Source organism: Lithobates pipiens, unplaced genomic scaffold (genome assembly GCF_037356315.1).
Source record: "Lithobates pipiens isolate NorthernLeopardFrog02 unplaced genomic scaffold, aLitPip1_a1.2 Scaffold_25, whole genome shotgun sequence".
Taxonomy (NCBI): Eukaryota; Metazoa; Chordata; class Amphibia; order Anura; family Ranidae; genus Lithobates; species Lithobates pipiens.
The window spans coordinates 191,694,099-191,714,786 of NW_027507787.1; the positions used below are offsets into that span (position 1 = coordinate 191,694,099).

The 20,688-nt window shown below is 42.3% G+C and overlaps 1 protein-coding gene across 4 annotated transcripts in view; it reads left to right on the forward strand.

The window, feature by feature from the left end:
* The window catches only part of BTRC (beta-transducin repeat containing E3 ubiquitin protein ligase), a 346,883-nt gene that overhangs the window by 94,012 nt on the left and 232,183 nt on the right, over window positions 1-20,688 (forward strand). For 2 of the 4 annotated variants that reach the window (XM_077455333.1, XM_077455336.1), the window contains one exon: window positions 3,587-3,664. The exons of the other annotated variants lie outside the window; for them this stretch is intronic. In XM_077455333.1, the coding sequence (XP_077311459.1) occupies window positions 3,587-3,664 (78 nt within the window). The remainder of the gene's footprint in view (window positions 1-3,586; window positions 3,665-20,688) is intronic. 4 annotated transcript variants of the gene reach the window in all.

Here is a 20,688-nt window from a genome sequence, read left to right on the forward strand (position 1 = left end):
CTGCTGGCATCCCCAAATTTGTAGAACAAAGCAGGTTTAACCCCCATGGAATTTAGGATTTTAATGGCAAGCGGCACACCAATGTGTATAAAAGTTATAAAAAATTGTTGGAAAAAAGTTAAAATCATGGACATAGAACATAGACAAAGCAAATATAATATATAAAAGAAAACATGGCTGCTTTACATAAACATCAGAGTATCGAGCAGTAGATTTCTCTCTTCAACTTGACATGTTTCAGGTAAGTAACCTTTCTTCAGGGGTGTATAATGAAGGAGATATTTGCTTATTTGACCTTAGGATGTATGGTTAGAAAAAGCAATGTACTACTGTTGCAGAGCATGTAGTAAAAGAAAGCCCAGGTGGACCGGAGGAAGCAAGCACACTGAGGGCAGAATCCCCAATGGCACTCCACGGAGGTCCCTCTAGGAATGGAGGCTGCTGCCTGCAGACACCCTAACAGATGATGGGTACCAAGTCCCTGCAGAAATAAAGAAATCCTATTGCACAGGGGAGAGGCAGGCTATTCAACAAAATGGTTTTTGTGTAAGGGTTACTGCCTTCTCGTAGGGGTGATACACATGTGACCTCCGGCTCTGCACAGTAAGTGCCAGTGAGCCTGGGATCCAAATATGGCAACGTTGCATGTAAAACATTCAGGCATGTGTTATCAAATGCAATCTGGGCCACATATGTAATCACAAGACTCGTATGCCTCAGACACGTTGGTTTTATTTTTTCCTCAATTAAATGGAACTACACATCAATATTTTATCATGTTTGCCCCCCAAAAAAACTGAACAAGCATTCAGGCTTTTTAATTCTCATTAAAGAGAGCTTTCGTAACTTTACAGGTCTGCGTGAATAGATTTCTGACATTTAATAATATACAGAAACAGTAACATTTTTCAAAATACAAAAATAGGCTCACTTGCAGTGGAGGCCCCCCGGCACTGCAGGTGCTAATTGCTTGTTAACTCTAGGGGATGGGGGAATAAGGTGTAATGCTTAACTTCTACTTCGCCGCAGCATGCTTCCTCCATCTGTGCCACCAGTCCCCTAAAGCCTCTTCTAAGACTTTTCAGGTGGCAGTCACATGATGAAGTGATCAAGTACAATGCAAGGCCAATAGTCCTGCTCTGAATGTGAGGACAAGGAGGGACCACTCAAAAAACAGAATGAAGGAGAGTGCAGGATTGAGGAGTAAGGTAAGTATACACCTTGTTCCTCAACCCCTAGAGTTAACCAGTATTTAACCCTGATGGTGCAGAGAGGCCCCATTGCAAGGGTATTTTTTTTATTTTTTTTATAATGCCTCGAGTGGGGTTTCAAAACCTAACCATGTGTTTCCCCCCTTATTCGCACTTTTAAGACTTGTCCTGTGACTTTGGACATCCCCTATGTTTTCCATTGATAACCATTCATATACTGTAAGTGTGACTTAAAGGCTTAAAGACTTCAAAGTAGTACCTGCACTACTTTTGGTCTAACTTTCATGTTAACCCTCAAAAGTTGCATAAAAGTTATACCTGTAGGCTTATCTGCATCCATCCTCTGGTACATTCCATTTCCCAGCACACATAGGAGTAGATGTATAAAGTTTATATTGGTATCTTTAAAAGTATTCTCACTTTTCAAAAAGTTAAAGTCAAGGCATATATAGCTGAGCTTTGAAACTAAGCCCATTTTTTTCTTCCACATCGGTAGTATGTCATCTCCTCTCCTGTGTTGATTTTCGCACTGCTGTCTGACACCATTCTAAAGATCCCTGTGCCAAAAAGGCTGTACACTTTGCAAGAGCTTAGTGAATTTGTTACAATGATTACTTAGCAAAAAATACACCTGCAAAGAGAATTAAATAAAAAATAGCGTTTTTGCCTGCAAATGGTTATATAATTGACCGCAGAGCTTTACCGTATTCATTAAGCTAAGGGAAAATTCCATTGCAAAGCAAATTGCCTTTAGTAAACTACTAGTGAATTGCCTTTAGTAAACTACTAGTGAATTGCCTTTAATAAACCAACCCCTTCGTGTCTTTTTAAACTTGCAACCCCCACAAGAAAAAAAAAAAGTACATAACCTTTTTTCCAAGGGTGTTCTGTTGATATCATGGGTCCCTCCTCTTTTCCTCTGGGGCATTGGTGAGAGGTCTTTATTGTTGCACTTGATAGCACTCATATAATGACCTGTAAGTGCCATCCAGGGTAGTAATGCTCTTAGGCCAGGCTACACAATTATGTTCACCCAGGGGGCGAGGCCATGATAGCCTGGGCTCAGAAAAGTAAGTTGAATGGCCTTCATTCAGTCCCAGAAGATTGAAAGGCATGTACTAGACATCTACTGGAGGAAAGATACATCAGTGGACAGCTCCAGATTGAGGGTTATTGCAGTAAAGGTTTCTTTTTAAATGTATCTCTTATTGGCTGGCCAGGTCCCAGCAATGTTCAAATCTGCAGACACAGAAGTACGTACCCAACTGTCCATCTCAGTGCATCTTGTTTAGATCTAGAAATTGGAGGGCGCTTGGCAGGTTTGAAACCGTGTACCCCCTTTTGGCATATGTGAACGAAATGTAATTGTTACGTTACAAAACACTAAAGTCATTAAATAGTTAGAGACAAAACTCTGGTTATAAATTTAAGGGCATTATTGCTTCAGGGATGCAGGGGGGCGCAGTCTTCAGAGACTTGGAAAATGTTTCTTCCTTGAAATATGGACCCATTTGCGTTGCATGTAATTAAGACTTTTTAGATTTCTTTCACTTTTCATTTTTTTTCTTCTTAGAGAAACAAAGGGTCCATGTTAATAGCACTTGTGTCTTGCTGCTGTCCCATCCTTAGCCAGCTTAAAACAATTGCTAACAGTGGGACACGATCCTGAGAATGTGTAATAGCAGAACCATTGTCTCTGTTGTTGGTACATTTTATTTGCTTTTTTCAAGCTGAGCAAGAAAATAACTACCCCTACTAGAGCGCCGGCTTTCTTTGTTAGTACATAAAACAGACATCCAGTGATGACCTGAAAGTAAGCAAAACTGTCTTGTTGTTTGTCTGCATCTTACCTGTGGCATTTTGAATCTCTATGTATGAATTACTTTGTTTATTGGAGCTATTTTAAAGTAAACCTGCAATCTGTACACAATGAAAACCAATACATATACTGAACATATGGAGACATAAGGTGTCTGCTGTAGCTTCACCATACTGCTTCTGAAGCTCTGGAAAAAAACAGATTCTTATAGGTATGGCCGGCACATTCATTTTTCCAATGACCAGCCATTGTCCAGGCCAGAGGAGTGCTAGAGATGACAAGGGGGAGTTAGGTGTGTCTAGTACAGTGATGGCGAACCTCGGCACTCCAGATGTTTTGGGACTACATTTTCCATGCTGCTCATGCACTCTGCAGTGTAGTTGAGTATCATGGGAAATGTAGTGCCAAAACATCTGGGGTGCCAAGGTTCTCCATCACTGGTCTAGTACTTCTGCTCCAAGAATTACTTTGGAAAGATAGCGGTTTGTGAAGCCTCAATTCATAATATGGTTGCTCTAGAATGATTGGTATACTTTTTTTTTTTTACCCCCCACAGACTGCATCAGAGAGAGAAGATTGTAATCGGGATGAACCCCCTAGGAAGATAATTCCAGAGAAGAATACTCTCAGACAGGTATGTTTTAACTGGATCTTGGTAAGGCGGATTAGTATTGTATCATCACCAGGTCTTGGTTAAAGCACACCTGTAATTTAGCAGTAAAGGAGATTGGCATTCGATGCAGATACTGCACTTGGTTCTTCCAGGTGTTTTACATTTTAGTATTGGCATAGGTTCAATACTCTACCTCCCCGCTTTTTATAGTAGCTCAACCTCATAAAGGCCCAGAGTTCTCCATATAAAATATTGAATCCCTACGCGCCTCTTCTCTTTTATCTGTTACAATGGTAATGCTAAGAGGATAGGTTGTAGGAGAGTAATGCCGCGTACACACAAGCGAATTGTCCGGCGTACTTAGTCCGGCAAACAATCCGGCGGATAGTCCGGTGGACTTTCTACCGAACGGACTTGGCGACACACGGACACACAGAAAGTTCGGTGTTTGCTAACGCGATGACGTACAGCACGTACGACGGGACTAGAAAAAGGAAGTTCAATAGCCAGTAGCTTCCTTTTCGTACTTGCTTCTGAGCATGCGTCATTCTTAGTCTGCTGGACTAGCATACCGACAAACGTATTGTCCACTGAAACCCAAGTCCGGCGGAAAGATTGGACTGCAAAAATACTTTCTAAGTCCACCAGACTTTACGCTGGAAAAGTCAGCTGAAGCCCACACACGATCGAATTGTCCAGTGAAATGCGTTTCGGCGGACTAAGTACGCTGGACAATTCGATTGTGTGTACGCGGCATTAGGTCAACAGCCTACCATGCTTTCCCTTGCTGTATTGACATACACATATGGTTTGGCTTTGAACTGGTGCAGCAGACAGGTTGAAAGAAGTATCATCACTACTGTAGTACTTGGTTCTGTTCTGATCCTTACAGTGGTTGTGCAGTGAATTTTGCTGTCTGTCCGCTCAACCCCAGGCTGAAGCCCAACTTATGGGCATTCCTATGAGGGGGACATGGCACTCTAGCCATCTCCTCCGATTCTCTGTTTTTTTCTGAAGTGCCTTCAACAAGTAAATAGTGCAGCGATTGGTCCTCTCCCCCTGCATTCTGTCAACCATGTTGGCTCAATAACCACGTCACGGAACAGAATGGGACAAAGTGCTACAGGCACTTGGCCCTCTGTTTTAAGTTGTGGTACAACTAAGCCCTGAAAAAAGGCAAAACTCATCTGGTGAGTTCTCTACAGGTGGGAGAATAGGAGCCGAAGCCTTCTTTTACCCATCTCATTCACATTCATGCAACAGGCATCTCTGTGTGCAGACAGCCATCATTTTGTTATACACTTATTAAGTACACTTGCTTGTACTGGGTTGGACCCACTTTTGCCATTAGGACTGCCTTAATTCTTCGTGGCATAGATTAGGCCGTGGCATTTAAACAGTGCTCAATTGGAACTAAGAGCTCCAAAGTGTGCCAAGAAAATTTCCTCCACACCATTAACCACAACCAGTCTGAACCGTTGGTCCATGCTTCCATGTTGTTTATGCCTAATTCTGACCCTGCCATCTGAATGTCGCAGCTGAAATCGATACTCATCAGACCAGGCAATGTTTTTCCAATCTTCTATTGTCCAGTTTTGGTGAGCCAGTGCGAATTGTAGCCTCCGTTTCCTGTTCTTAGCTGACAGCAGTGACACCTCGTGTGGTTTTCTGCTGCTGTAGCCCATCTGCTTCAGGCTGGGTTCACACTATTGCAAATTGGATGCGAAAAAACCAGCATCCAATTTGCATATCGGGAGATTGTGGCTGGCTCTCTATGGAGCTGGTTCACACATCTCTGGAGTGGGTCCGTTGCTAATTGCACAGGAGTCCTGTGTGTCTTCTGGTCCATTTTAGGCCCAAATTCAGCCAAAAATCTGGGCTGAAATCGGACCTGAACTGGTGAATGGAGATGCACCAGACCCCCTGCTGTGAGCCGCTCCGTGTTCTAGTGTAAACCCAGCCCGAAGGTTCGATGTGTTGTGTGTTTAGTAATGGTATTCTGCATACCTTGGTTGTAGCAAGTGTTTTTTAGTTACTGTTGCCTTTCTATCATCTCAAACCAGTCTGCCCATTCTCCTCTGACATCGACAAAACATTTTCATCCACACAACTGCCATTCACTGGACATTTTCTCTTTTTTAGACCATTCTCTGTAAACCCTAGGGATGGTTGTGTGTGAAAATCCCAGTAGATCAGCAGTTTTTGAATTCTTGCCCTGATCAGGTACATTTTTTTTATATGCACATTTTGTAGTGCAACAATCGCAGCAAAATTGCCCTAAATTTGGGCTGCCATTAAGGATGACATGCGTTTTGTTGCAATTTTAGCGTGATTTGGAGTTGCGAACAGGGTCGGCCATTGTTTCCATAGATTATCATGCATTCTTCCTGCACGAGCATGAGATCAAGCACAGCAGCCACTGCATTCGACTCAGGACTGCTGTCATATCCACACTGTCAGCTAGAGATCCTATTAAGGGCTGTGAAAGGATTTTGGTGCACAGTAGGGATGAGCTCAGGCACGTTCACATGGTCCACGTGCAGAACCCACCAGGAATCGGCCTATCGCTGCACTAATCACACACAGTGAGACATTGCCCCGATGTGCGGCTGCAGAGATTGGGCAATGTCTCACTGCCTGTGATTAGCGCAGAGCTGCGCCGACTTCCTGGTGGGTTCTGCACGTGGACCATGTGAACACCCCTGAGCTCATCCCTAGTGCACAGTACTGTGGTGGGGATATGTGATTGATAAGTTCTGATTTGTGTTTTCTTGTGAGTGCATTTTTATCTAGTTTTTATCATAATATAAAGGGTATTACACCAGATCCTGTGCGCACTTCTCTCTTTATCGTGTGTTTGCATTCTTCCTGCATGCTGTCTCTGTATCAAATTCATTGGGTGTCTTTTAAGCTGCCTATAGATACCAGGAAACAATCGGACTTGCAAACATGATTGACCATCTGTAGATTTTTTTTTTTTTCTCTACAAATGTAAAACCAATTCTCATATCCATGTAACAGAGCTGAGTTGCATGCTTCTTACACAGAAATCCTGTATTTTTCAAAATTTTGGTTCACGCCACTAAACAGAGTAGCTGGGGAGCGGAGATAAGTTAAGTATTTACTTGGGGGTGGAGGGGGGTAAAGCAAGCCTGTTACTTTGCTCTGAATGGGCAAAGTGTCCTATTGCTTTAAGCAGCTTGTTGCAAAATCACATGCTCGCTATATCCAAATTTTTACAATGGAATGTACCATCCTAGGGAAAAAATGTCTTCCTAAAACAGATGGAATTTCCATACACTCCAGCACAAATTTAAAAAAATGCTATTTCTGCTTTCATATAAGCCTTTTGGAGCTTTTTGGCTCTAACCAGTGCAAGGCATGGAACACATACAAGGGTTAAAAAAAATTAAAAAAAATAAAGAACTAATGGCATTACACTCTCGGCTTGCCTTCTGAGCTGCTTTCAGAAACAACAGATCCCACATTCGCAGCGTGTTGAAGCCGCTTGAGCGTCAAGTTGAGCACCTATCCTCTACACCTGTGCACACACATTGCTTTACTACATATCCTCATGTGCTCATCTTTTACTGCATCCCATTTGATCACAACATTTGAAAACAATTATAAGTTTTGGCAAGTTTGAGAGTAACAAACATGTTTTTTTTTTTGTGTGTAAGGTTATAAATTAATTTTAATGGGCTGATCCAGATGGTTCATTTGGAAAATGGATAGTCAGATCTGCTGGAAATTAAACTAAATTTATCTGCATCATACTTCAAAGTGAAGCGCGTATGAGCGCCTCACATTAAGTTCTGCACATACAGATGGGCTAGCAGGTCACACGCGGGACTAATTGGATTAATTTGGAAAATAAGTGATTGGCTTTTTGAATTACTGCTCGTATTGAAAACAAGTTACTTTCAAGTGGTTATTTCTGGGATTTTTTTTTTTGTATGTTACCTTTGAGAATGAGAACTGATTTGTAGTCTGTTGATTGTTGTTTTTGTTAGGCATGCATACACAGCACTAAATCTCATAAATCCACAGTATTTTTTTTTTCGAAAGGGGTGGAATTTGGCAACAATGTATTTATATGCTTCAGCACACATCCAAAGTACTTCTCATTGCTCATTATTTAACTGCAAATATCTCTAAAATTAATTTGGTGAAGGTGGGAGGCATAGATTGAGATGGCCATAGTAAGTCATTTCTGTGTCCCAACTTTCTTCTGATCCAGAATGTGGAAATCACATGTAATGCCATGCCTATAACCTGTCAGATTCCACCTTTATGCTCCTGGGTGTCTCAGGGGTGTCACCTTGTAGATGAATATGGAAGCAGAATTGGTTTGTAGATTACAGGGCTGTTAGTTTTAGCTGAGCATGGAGAGGGGGCAGTTGGTGAGCATTTTTGACTCCCATCACACGATTCCTAACCGTTGTACCAAGAGACTATGTTGTGCTGAAAAACCATTCCAGGTCCTCTGAGCTGGGAATTATACCACGATGACCCAGTTACTGGAAACGATTTTTAGCCAATACCTAGCCACTAATCTGCATTTCATCCCCCAGTAGCCAAACCTGTAATCGCCACCATCAGGAGACTATATAGAGTGTAGACCAGCCTTTCTCAACCTTTTCAACACAGAGGAACCCTTGAAAAAGTTCTCCAGTCTCGAGGAACCCCTGCTAAAAATTAGAAATCTATAACTCATGATACATTAGTGTGATGGTCAGTGGGAAGAATGGTCCTTATACTTGTGGTCATTGGGAAGAATTACCTCCTTACAGATAGCTGAAAAGATGTGTTCATGTGTTTTTATGGATTTTTATGGTCCTCAAAATGAATGAAAACACATAAAACCACCACTAATTTGTGAATGTGACCCGATGCCCCTTTTACCATCTCTGATTTAGATAAAGAGCATTTTTAATCTATGCCTGAGGAGACTGCATTAAAGAAAATTCCACATGGACTTACAAGGGCTTGTTTCTAACCTACCTGATGCACTTTGGTCTACCATGCAGTTGGAGGATTCATCTGATGTTCCAGGCAGAGTCTTTTAGAGCTCTTTTGATTGTAAAGACCTCTGTACTTAAACGCTTCTCTATAAGGACTACAAATAATGGAGCCATGGGGCCCTGCTGACAATATGAGGGCATTTTTTTAGCTTTTGATAATTTTATTCTTATGTAGCCTCTACTGATAAGCCTACTAAGATGAATGACTGCAGTGCCAATAAACAGGTTGATAGTGTTCTTCGCTTTAGGGGCTTCACTAACAGACAGTTGGACTCCCTACTTAGACCTTAGTATGAATTAACTGGAGTAAAGCAGGATATACATGCACAGTTTTTTTTTTTTCCCCCCAAACCAGAGTTGAATGAAAAAAATGACAGATCCCCGCAGTCACACAAACAACGTGGATGCAGGAATCTTCCTGTCATGCTATTATATTCTTACTCCCCTGTCAGAAAACACAGATCAGTATTGCAGCTACTAGCTTTTAGTGCTGATCGAATGCTGGTTTTCCAGCATGACTGTTTGACATAATCCAGTCGTTAGACTGTTGGTCAGAGAGGAGTACACAGGTCGAAAGTTGTCCAGTTACTGCTGAACATCTTAACTCTTTCCTTTTATTGGCAGTGACTTTGATTTGTGAAACCATAGAAATGATATATCCTCATCTCTCCTACACAGGTTTTGGTGATCACCTCACCCTTGTAAGAAAGATTTAGGCTTGGCATCCTTCAGTTTTGGTCAGCTAAGAGTTTCTTCCCTTGTTTCCATTAACATTTTATGATGTAAAGGCTTTCACATCCGTGGCTAACTCCCTGAAGACAAGGGTCAGGAATAGTCACCTTAACCTGCGGATATTGACCTGTTGGTCTTTTACCTAGAATATTTTATTTGTCCAAATTTCCTTTCCCTGAGGTCAAGAGCTGGGTATGCTAGATGTGTTCTTCCACCTGTTTTTTCTCTCTTGGGTATTTGGTTGATCCCCCATTCACTGTTTTGACACAGTGGTTGTTCTAATAGCAGTTTCTTCATTTAGTGGTGTCATCTGTCTTGGTCTGGAGCATGCAGTTGATCCAAGGTGTCTTTCCCTTGGTCATGGTGATTTCCAAATTTGCCTTCTTTATAGTTTTCTTAAACCTTTGCTTTTTAAAAAATTTAAAATAACAAACATGTTATACTTACCTACTCCGCCCCCCCCACTCCCATGTCACAGGATTTGATTGACAGCAGCAGCGGAAGCCAATGGCTTCCACTGTTATCAATCTACTCTAATCTAACCAATGAGGAGGGAGACGGCAGTGAGAGTTGCTGCGCTCATGCACATCGGTGGATCGGATCGGGCTCAGGTAAGAAAAATGGGGGGGGGGGGGCGGCAGCGCACAAGGTTTTCCATACTCATGCATAGAATGCATGAAAATAAAAAGCCTTAAAGTGTTGCTCCACCCAAAGTGGGAAGCTCCACTTGTCTGCCTCCTCTCACCCCCTCCGCTGCCACATTTGGCACCTTTTGGGGGGAGTGGGTACCTGCAAGTGGGAGCGTTTACCTGTCAAATCCAAGTGCGTTTGCCGCGGTGAACTCAGATGGAACTTTTGCCGCTGGGCCATTCACGAAGTGCAGACCGCTTTTGCGCATGCACAGTAGGGAACCGGCTGCGAAGCTGCAAGGCTTCACTGCCGGTGGCCCTTAGCCGAGATATTGGCGGCAGCACCCGAGAGCCCATTAAAAAGTTGGCATGGGTGAGGACACTGCTGGATTGGTGGACAGGTAAGTGTCCTAATATTAAAAGTCAGCAGCTACAGTATTTTGTATTCATGACTTTTAATTTTTTTTCTGAAGGCTCCTGGAGCTCGGGCTTTAAGGTGGTAATTCCTTTAGATACTCTTGGAGAATGATCTCAGCTTTGCTGGATCTGTTTTTGGAGTCTTTGGTGTCTTTTGCTGGACTGCTTTTGGACATCCCAGTGGAAATTCTTTTTTCAATCTGTGTTGACTTCAAAAGATTTTTCGCTACATAGATCTTATTATTTTTTTTTTCTCTTGTGATTCATATTCAGTTTGAATGATTTTTATTGAAAGCCTATTTTAAAAGACATAAGGACAAATGTAAATGTCAGTAAAACAATACAACTTTAGATTTCTATTCATCTGCTTTGCCAGCTTTTATAAAATGGCAAAATTGTTAGATTTGGATCAATTTTAAATTCTGTAAAAGTGTAAAAGAAAGTTACAAACTTCCCATGATATCTTTGTCTGTAGAATATTCTAGTTTTACATTTTTTTTTCTTGCCTATCTGGTAGTTTTCTTTTTTTTTCGAGTATTCTCAGCTCTGTGGAAATACATGAATCCCGGCTGACCTTTTAGGAATCGAAAGTTAGAAGTCTCCAGGGGTCCCAGGGCCTTTAAGTGGTAAATGTTTAGGGAAGCCATGAATGCAGGTCTGTAAATTTATTGCTATGCCATCTGTTTTCCCTGCCTTCTAATAGGACTTATCAGAGGCTTTTGTAAAGCTTTTGTGGTGGTCACTCCCCCAGTGTCTGACCTTCTTCTGTCTTTGTGGAAACACTGAATACCATTGGCCATTATGAGCAGGTCAGAGGGTGGCTGTTTATGTTGCCCCCCTCATGATTACCCTAATGATTTAAGAAAAGGCAATGGCAGAGTAGGATGTTTAAACGCCCCCTGCTACCATTGAGAGAGAATAATGAAGTCCCATTTGCTTCTACTCTTCCCTTCAGTGCAAGTGCAGTCACAGCTCTTACTTTCTTTTATGGGCTGTGCAATTCATTAAGTGTTTTGTGCAACTTTTAACTCTGTGTTTGTTTGTTCATCATCTTTTGTTCTTGATGAATATATACATGAAACAAAGGCTACAAACATAAGCAATAAGAAAGAGAAAGCAAAATATAAAAGAGCGACATTCCTAAAGTGTGCAGTTTTCATTAGTTACCAGTAACCATGTTTTCCAGTTAATCTCTAATTGTGGATGCACTCGGAGCAAAATCCTCAGCTGAAATGTTTCAAACATACTGGATGGTATTGCTTGGCCTTTGCCAGGGTCGTATCTTAAAGCAGACTTCCACCCAAAAGTGGAACTTCCGCTTTAAGTCCCTTTGGGAGGGAGAACTTCTGCTTCTGGTCACCTAGGAACCGCAAGTGGAGCAGGTACCTGTCAAAGTCGGGTACCTGCTTCCCTCCCTCCTATCCAAAAGCTCACAAATAGTAGGCAGGGAAGCGGGTACCTGACTTTGACAGGTATCTGCTCCCACTTCTGGTTCCTAGGTGACCAGAAGCAAAAGTTCTCCCTCCCAAAATCTTCTGGGACACATAAGAGGTCCTAGAAGACTTTTGGGCCAGTCGCAGACCGCAGTGCCTCTTGCGCGTGCACACACAGTGTGCACCTGGCTGCTGTGAAGCCACAAACTGCCCATAGTGGAGATGCCGGTGCCCCTGAAGGAGGACACGACTGCAGTGAGTATGTCACTGGACCGTGGGACAGGTGAGTGGCTGTTTGTTAAAAGTCAGCAGCTACACTTTCTGTAGCTGCTGACTTTTAATAAACAAATGACTGGAACTCTGCTTTAAGTTGGCCATACACTACTACATTTTAAAACTAACATTTGTACAAAAAAAAATTCACTACATTTGAATGTTTTAAAGTACTTAAAAACTTTTGGGTGCTTTTGACGTATCCATTTTGGAATGAATGTCCTTTCCTGAATGAAAACCACATACTGTTAGAAATTCATCCAAGAAAAATTTCCCTGCTCCTTCAAATGATCTCGTCGTCGTAGTCAAAAACGAATGTCGATTTGATCCCCCGAGCAATTAGAAAAGTGAATGAATGTTCTTAAAATTAAAAATTTCAAACTCTATTAGTGTATGGTTAGCTTTACAATTTTTTATAGTTTAGGGGGTGTTTGGGACAGTGGGGATATGAGTATTAAAGCCCAACTCAGGGCAAAAGAAGTACCCTCTGCCATCCCTACTAGGTGATCTGTGACAGAAGAAAAAAAATTGTATTTAACGAGTTGCAGACTTTGGGCATTCTACACAAGCCCAAAAAAATTGAATCGAACACAGGATGTGTGTAGCACATTCAATCTCTCTGCCCTTCTCCCAAATATACTGTAATTTATCACCTGGGATTATTTATAGCCGGCATTAGTGGGCAGTCTGACCCACAAAGTAACCTATTGTTACATTTGTATCTTTCTGTTCATTCATCTGCAGATCTAAAGGATGAACTTAGATCTGCAGATGCAGTAAAAAATATATTTTTTTCATCACTTTAGGCCAATATGTATCCTGCTACATATTTTTGTAAAAAAATATCCCAATAAGCTTATATGGATTGGTTTGGGCAAAAGTTACAGCGTCTACAAACTATGGGATATTTTTATTTATTTTATTTTTATTTTGTTTTACTAGTAACGGTGGCGATCAGCGACTTTTAGCGGAACTTCGATATTGCGGCAGACAGAGACACTAACGCAATCAGTGCAAAAAATATGCACTGTCACTGTACTAATGACACTGGCTGGGAAGGGGATTTGGAGGCTGGATCAGAGGCAATCAAAGCGTTAACTTTATGTGCCTAGCCTGTGCTTCCTTACTGTAGGGGAAGGCAAAGATCCATTTTCCTGCTTTGCAGAAACACACGATCAATACCTTCCCATCTGAGAGAATGACCATCTGTCTTGCTTACATAGGCAGATTGCTATTCTGCCTGTGTCCTGTGAAATCAGCCGGTGCCGGCTGACATCAAGTCTGCGGTACCGGCCGCTGGGAGCCCGTTGTGATCACATTGGTGTGTACCCCAGACTCGGAAGTGTCAGATCACTTACTAAGGCAGGTGGTTAGATAAAATGTTCCTTTGTTTAACCCCTTATTAACCCAGTATACTTTATTCAGCCCTAATTAACTCCTTAGTCTCTTTCTCTCCAGCTTGTTTTGGTTGTTAATATTTTTACATATTTAACATATATTTACACATTTCCCATTTTAAAAAAAAAATGGAAAAAATAAAAAAACATTTCTTTGTAAATAACTTTGCAATACTTTTGTACATCCATCAGGATCCTTCCTCAGGTATCCACATCAAACTTTCTTTTAATGATATATGTAAAGCACTGCTTCATTTAATGGTGCTATACAAGTACCTGAAATAAATTTATAGTGACAGCAACGCTTCCAGTGGCCGAGTCCTTGCAAAGGCATGAGATTTACATTGGGGGACGATGAAGGGACTGGTGCCTATGAAGGTAAGGCATGGCCAAAATTCTCCAGTCCTCATAGCAGGAAATTAGCTTTACAGGGGAAGGAAACTGTAAGCACAGATCGCCATATGCCATGACGAGATGTGCTTGAATAAAGTTCATCTGAGAGTACATAATGAACATAGTTCAGTTTTGATTTTTGGCTCGAGTTGGGCTTTAAGTAAATTTTTACAAGTATTTCTTTGGAAACGATGATGTACAGAGTCTTTGGCCAGGACATGAATAAAAAAGGTGGGGCATGATCTTGCTATTGGGGATGTCATGGCTGCCTGTGATCAATCAATTTGTCTTTCATATCTGCTACACAGTAACTGATACACATATTCATCACCCATTAGTTTATTATTGAACAATTGTGCACCCACAATTTGCTGATGTGTGCCGACCCAATATGGAGACAAAGTCAAAGACCTAACAATTGATCATGGACGATGTTTGATAGCATGTCTCCATTCTCCCACCCTGCAGTATAAGACTACATACACATGGGCAAAAGATGAAATTGTACTTCTGCAGGGAGATGTGTGTTTGCTTGTGCCTGTGTTCCAGGTTTGTCTATATGTTAAAGTGGTTGTAAACCCTTACAAACCACTTTGACCTACAGGTAAGCCTAGATTAAGGCTTACCTGTAGGTTCAAGAAATATCTCCTAAACCTGCACGGTTTAGGAGATATTTGCCAAAACACAGGCACCGCTGTCTACGGCACATGCACCGTAGGCAGCGGTGCGTAGGCGCACCGAGCGCGCCGCTGTCAACGGCAATATGCCGCGAGTGGCGGCTCCCGTGCACGTGCGCGGGAGTGACGTCATCGTGGCTTCCTCAAATGACAGCGCCAGAGCAGCGAGACCCACCAAGAAGATGGAGGCTCCGGACACAAGGGGACAGCAGTGACTTCGCTGGCTCCTGTGTCAGGTAAGTGACACATAATAGACTACTATGCGATGCATAGTAGTCCATTATGCTTTACCTTTGCAGGGAATCAAAGAGGAAGTAAACCCATTAGGGTTTACTTCCTCTTTAAATTCAGACTGAAACCCAGAAAGAACCTGGGCCAGTGGAACAAGCATCTCATCAGTCTCAAGGCAGCAAGACTCTACTTATTTTTGTCATTCGTGCCGTCTTCAGACCTTCACACTTTGTGCATTTCTGCTGGTGTTCACCATGAATGTCAGCGCTAGCTGTAGATGCAAGTTAACATCCCTCAATAGCTGTGGAACTGAATGGAACGATTTATTTATTTCCCATAGTCATATAGAGGCATCATGTTTTTACATGTTACAGAGAACCTCTCATATTAGTCTCTGAAGCTTACAGTCTACTAAAAATCAACATGTGACAGACTTTGTGCACTGGTTTGCTGTTTAATCCTGGATAGATGGATGGATGGATACTTTTAGATAGTCTTCACAGGGGGCTTTTGCCATATTCTGTTCATACCTGCCAAATTCCACTTGGCCTCCAGGTTGGAAAAATTGTGAACTACTGAATGACTACTAACCCTCATCCATGAATTTTGGCTTCCATCGCTTTGGCTTCAATGTCTTTTAGCAATGAGCTGACCCACTAGAGAGCGATCGTAGCTCTGGCTGAACAGAGGGTAAAACACTGGGGTTTGATGCACTCCGATATTCAACGCCCATGTGAACATAGTCTTGGGACTTAAAATATCTGATTTTATTTATCTGTATTCATGCTGTTGTACCCAAGTTAAAGGTGAACTCCAAGCAAAACGGAAAGCCACTTCCATTAAATGTAAAAATGTATATTACCTGTCAAAGGACTTTTATCTCTGTTCACCAAGTTGTGAGATTTAAGGCCTGTGTCAACAGGCTTTGGTGCTTATGTCGATCTCATCCATTTTAGATGCTTCTGAGAGAATTCACAATTTCATACCAGGTCTATTTGACCTGCAGTTGACTTCTTCTGGCTTGTATTTGACCTGTTTCAATGTGGGTTTTGAATTCCTATAGATTGACACAGGTTTACAAAACTTGATGCAAACAAAGGTCTGTTAACATGGGCCCTTACATAGTCCTACCACACCTCACATCCAACCTAATGACCAGACTTTTCTCTACTGCAGCTAAAGTGACACTAAACAATAGCCTTACTTTCTATAAATAATCATTCACTTTCACTACTTAAAGAAAATCTTCAATCCTCCTGAGCCCCCCATCCCCACAATAAATGGTCCCAGTTTTGTGGGAACAGTTTGGGGATGGCTCCTTCCTGTTCCAACATGACTGCGCACTAGTGCACAAACGAGCAATAAAAACATGGATGAGCTCTAATTTATCCCAAAGGTGTTCTATAGGGATGAGGTCAGAACTCTGTGGGCTAGTCAAGTTCCTCCACCCGAAACTCGTCATCCATGTCTTTATGGACCTTGCTTGCTGGTGCGCAGTCATGCTGGAACAGGAAGGGGCCATCCCCAAACTATTTCCACAAAGTTGGGAGCATGAAATTGTCCAAAATGTCTGTCTGAGTTCCCTTCACTGGAACTAAGGGGCCAAACCAAACCCCTGAAAAACAACCCCACAACATAATCCCCCTATACCAAATGATTTGGACCAGTGCACAATGCAAGGCCCATAAAGACATGGATAAGCAAGTTTGGGGTGGAGGAACTTGACTGGCCTACACAGAGTCCTGACTTCAACCCGATAGAACTCCTTCAGGGTTAATTAGAGCAGAGACTGCGAGCCAGACCTTCTTGTCCAACATCGGTGCCTAAACTCACATGTATTTTTGAAAGAATGGGCAAGAATTCCCATAGACACACTCCTAAACCTTGTGAACGGCCTTCCCAGAAGAGTTGAAGTTGTCATAGCTGGGTGAGCCAACTCAATATTGAACCCTACGAACTAAGACTGGAATGCCATTAAAGTTTAATGTGCGTGTAAAGGCAGGCATCAAAAATACTTTTGACATTATCTTCACTCCATAGCGAGACTTACCGTATCTGATCCTCCTACTCTTAAAGTGGAATTTCTCCCAAAAGGGGAAGTTCTGCCTGGTTGCCTCCTCCCCCTTGTATCTGGTTTTGACAGGTACCAACCCCCCCTTCTGGTTGGACCGCCGCGAGTGAAGCGTGCGTGTAAAGGCAATAGTCCCAATACAATATCTTTTTTTTTTTTACTTGTTTTTATTGGTGTATTTCTATCTGCCTGTAGTTCAGCTTTAAGCAAGCATTTAATAGTTCTTTTTTACCAAGTGACCTTACAATACCCAGCCAGAGCTCCTTCTAAGCAAAGTAATTAATAAAAGGTAAACACAACTCGAGAGGCAGGATTGCGTTCCATGACCTTAAACAACGTGCGTATATTTCTTGGAGAAGAGTGTGTTTTTGCTTTTCCTCTGCTCTTTGCTAATAGGCTCTGTCAGCTTTTTAGATGGGCCTCATTTGTAACGGTATAAATGGCAACCTTTCTGTGCACTTGGCAGTTTGTGTGTCCACTTACCATCCTAACAATGTGGCTTGGTATAATAAAAGCATTGAGTAGACTGTGAAAGCAGCTTGGCCCCCAACCCCCGACATATATTTCTTGGAGTAGTTAGGATTCTTTAGCTATCATTGCTGCGTGGCTGGAACCCTGGGGTGGCATCTGAAGGCATGAGAGAGGCCAAAAAAAAAAAAACCCCTAACAAAGTCCTTTTCCCCTTGTTGGCTTTTCCTTCTATTCATTCAATCCTAATGAAAACCATCTGGTTTGGGACAGCCATATTGTCTTGCCTTGCACCTCTATTGTCGTTGTGTTCACCTGCGGTGAGGGAGGGGGCACCCCGGTTTGTTTTAGAAGCTGTAATTCAAGTCTTCATTGATACTTTGCAGTTAATTTTAAGGGTGCTGGAGCATTGTTGAGTAAAACTGTCAGACAAGGCAAAAAGCTAGCAGCTGCCACGTTTTCACCACCTTGTGAACGGCTGGAGTAATGTCATGGGTTGTTAAATAGAGAATTACTTTGTAGATGGTCTTCCTTCGTATCTTTTACTGCTGACCTTTTGACTTTGGCACTAAAGCTGCTTGTGTTGTCCCCTATTCACAGCACTTTACGTTATGTAAAACTCACCGAAGGGCCTTGCTTTCATATTATGCATACCATGAATACAGGAACACCCTCTCGTTATTTACTGAGTTTTTTTTTTTTTTATTGAATTTAATTACATATTTATACTTAAAACTTATCACGCAGAATTCAGCTAATTTATGCTTCCCTATTTTTATTAGGCTGTCTAATTATGTTTTTAGAGCTTCAGTCTTCTCATTGGAAATGGCATTTTCAATGCATCTGTTTACTGGCAAATGTATTGTGTTGACAGCTCCCCCTCTAGTGGCCGTCTGCATTATTAACAGCTCTGGTTTTGTGCAACTGTTGAATATAATATAAATAGTTGCACTTAAAGAGGAATTCCGCCCCCCCACCCCCACAAAAAAAAGATCAGCAGCTACAAATACTGTAGGATGCTGTCTTTTAATAAACAGTCACCCACCTTTTCCACGGTCCAGCGGTGTACTCACTGCAGTCATGTTCTCCTTGTCCTCCTCTGGCGGCACTGGCATCTCTACTATGGGCACTTTGCTTGCGGCTCCACAGTTGGGGTGCCCAATGCGTAAACCGCGCTGCGGTCTGTGACTGGCCCCAAAGTCACTTATCTGTCCAGGGTTCCCGCGATGTTTGCACCCCAGACAGTTTTTCTATCGTCTCTCTGGGGTGCTGCCGCCGCCATTCGTCGTGAGGGGAACCCAGTTCCCTACTGCACATGCACATAGTGCGCTGCTCTTTCTGACTGGCACGGCTGCATTGGAGGGGCAGCGCCACAGGCAGTGGACAGTGTGGCAGTGGAGGGGGTGAGGAAGCAGATAAGCAGAGGTTCCATTTTTGGGTGGAACTTCGCTTTAAAGTGATTGTAAACTATCACCTTGTAAAATAAACTATTCTAGAAGTGAAAGGCAAAACATTTTTTGTATAGCTATAAGAAAACGTTCTAAATACCTTTTTTTTTTTTTTTTTTTTTTTTTAATAAATGATCACATTCCTTCTGTTCTCAGCTGCATAAGAGCTGGAGGGAGGAGAATCAGCAGTACACTGAGCTTCCCAGTGCATGGCTGTGCAACGGGGGCATGTCAGGGCAAGTCTGACCATTTTAGGAGCGCAGGCTGAATGCCCATCATATCAAGAGAACTGACCACGGTGTGGTCAGTAGCTTAGTGTGGTCAGTTTTTAATAGGAAAGCAGAGGGACTGGTAGGATCACCAGGGACTTCACATAAAGGAATCAATACAAAGAGAACATGATACTTTCTCATAGAAGTACATGGTAAAACAGGCACACATCAGAAATGTAAAGTGTTGGGTAAACAAACGCTTTAAAGTGATTGTGAAGTCTGAAGGTTTTTTTTCTATCTTAAAGCATTCTATGCAATACGATGAACAGCCTTCTGCGTGCAGCAGCCACCCCAGCACCCCCTAATACTTACCTGAGCCCCAGCTCTCTCCAGCGATTCCCAGGAGTTCCTCGGCCGTATGGGACTTTCCTCCTGATTGGCTGAGACACAGCAGCAGTGCCATTGGCTCCCGCTGCTGTCAAAGTCAGTTAGCCAACCAGGAGAGAGAGGGGGGCGAGGCCAAATCAGGACTTTTGTGTCTGAACGGACACAGGGAGCTGTGACTCGGCTCGGGTGCCCCCATGGCAAGCTGCTTGCTGTGTGGGGGCACTCGACAGGAAGGAGGGGCCAGGAGAGCCGAAGAGGGGCCTGAGGAGAGGAGGATCCAGGAGGCTCTGTGTGAGTTCACTGCACAGAGCAGGTAAGTATAACATAACAGGATTATTTTTAGAAAAAAAGACTTTACAATATATTAATATATATATATATTTAAGCCAACGTATAATTTACTCTCTAAGCCTGACATAAGGAAAACTAAAAGTCCTATATTGCAATGGGACTATGTCTGAACTTTGAGATTAACTGCTCATTTCTGTGTAGAGGAAGAAAAGAGCATTTTTACTGGCTTGATCCTACACTTCCCCAGAAGACAACACTCTTCACAGTTCCTCTCACATCCAATGCAGGGTTAAGGTCTCTGCATTGGCCTCTCTGCAAGAGATTATGGGTTACCAACTCTGTTTCAGTTTTCCAAGTATAACCAATATAAAATTTGATATAGGGTGTTTCATATTATCGCAAGCATAATGTTATTTAACCTTTAGAAGCTTAAAATACTTTTTGGTCTCCTCTGAAATCGAGGCTTGGTTTTGTTTACTTCCTGGTTCCTTTGAGGAAGCTGGTTGTTAGCGTGGAGGATGTAGTTGTCTGCTTTGTATTGAGAACGAGGCTTGTCACACACGTCTATACCCTCTTTCTATCCAGCGATCAATGTGCTGATGATACAATGGATGCAACTTTCAGAACGAGGCTTGGCCTGCACATGTCCACCATCTTCCTTTCCAGGAAGTAATTGCCTAATTACAAACAATTGATACGAACTCTGTCACAGGTTGGTACCCAATTTGATTAGCTATATATTCTATATAAACACAATGAATTGTACAGGCTGACACCCCAGATGAGGTCTCCTTAGACGAAACGCGTCAGTTTGAGCTCTGCCTGTGCCATTGCGTTATGCTGTGTGTTATTTGAAACAAGCACTTTTTTATCCTTGGACATGTGAGTGTTCTTGACCTTTTGAATACATTTTGCATCTTACAGATTTACACTATGTGGAGCTTCTCTGTCACTTTTGGATG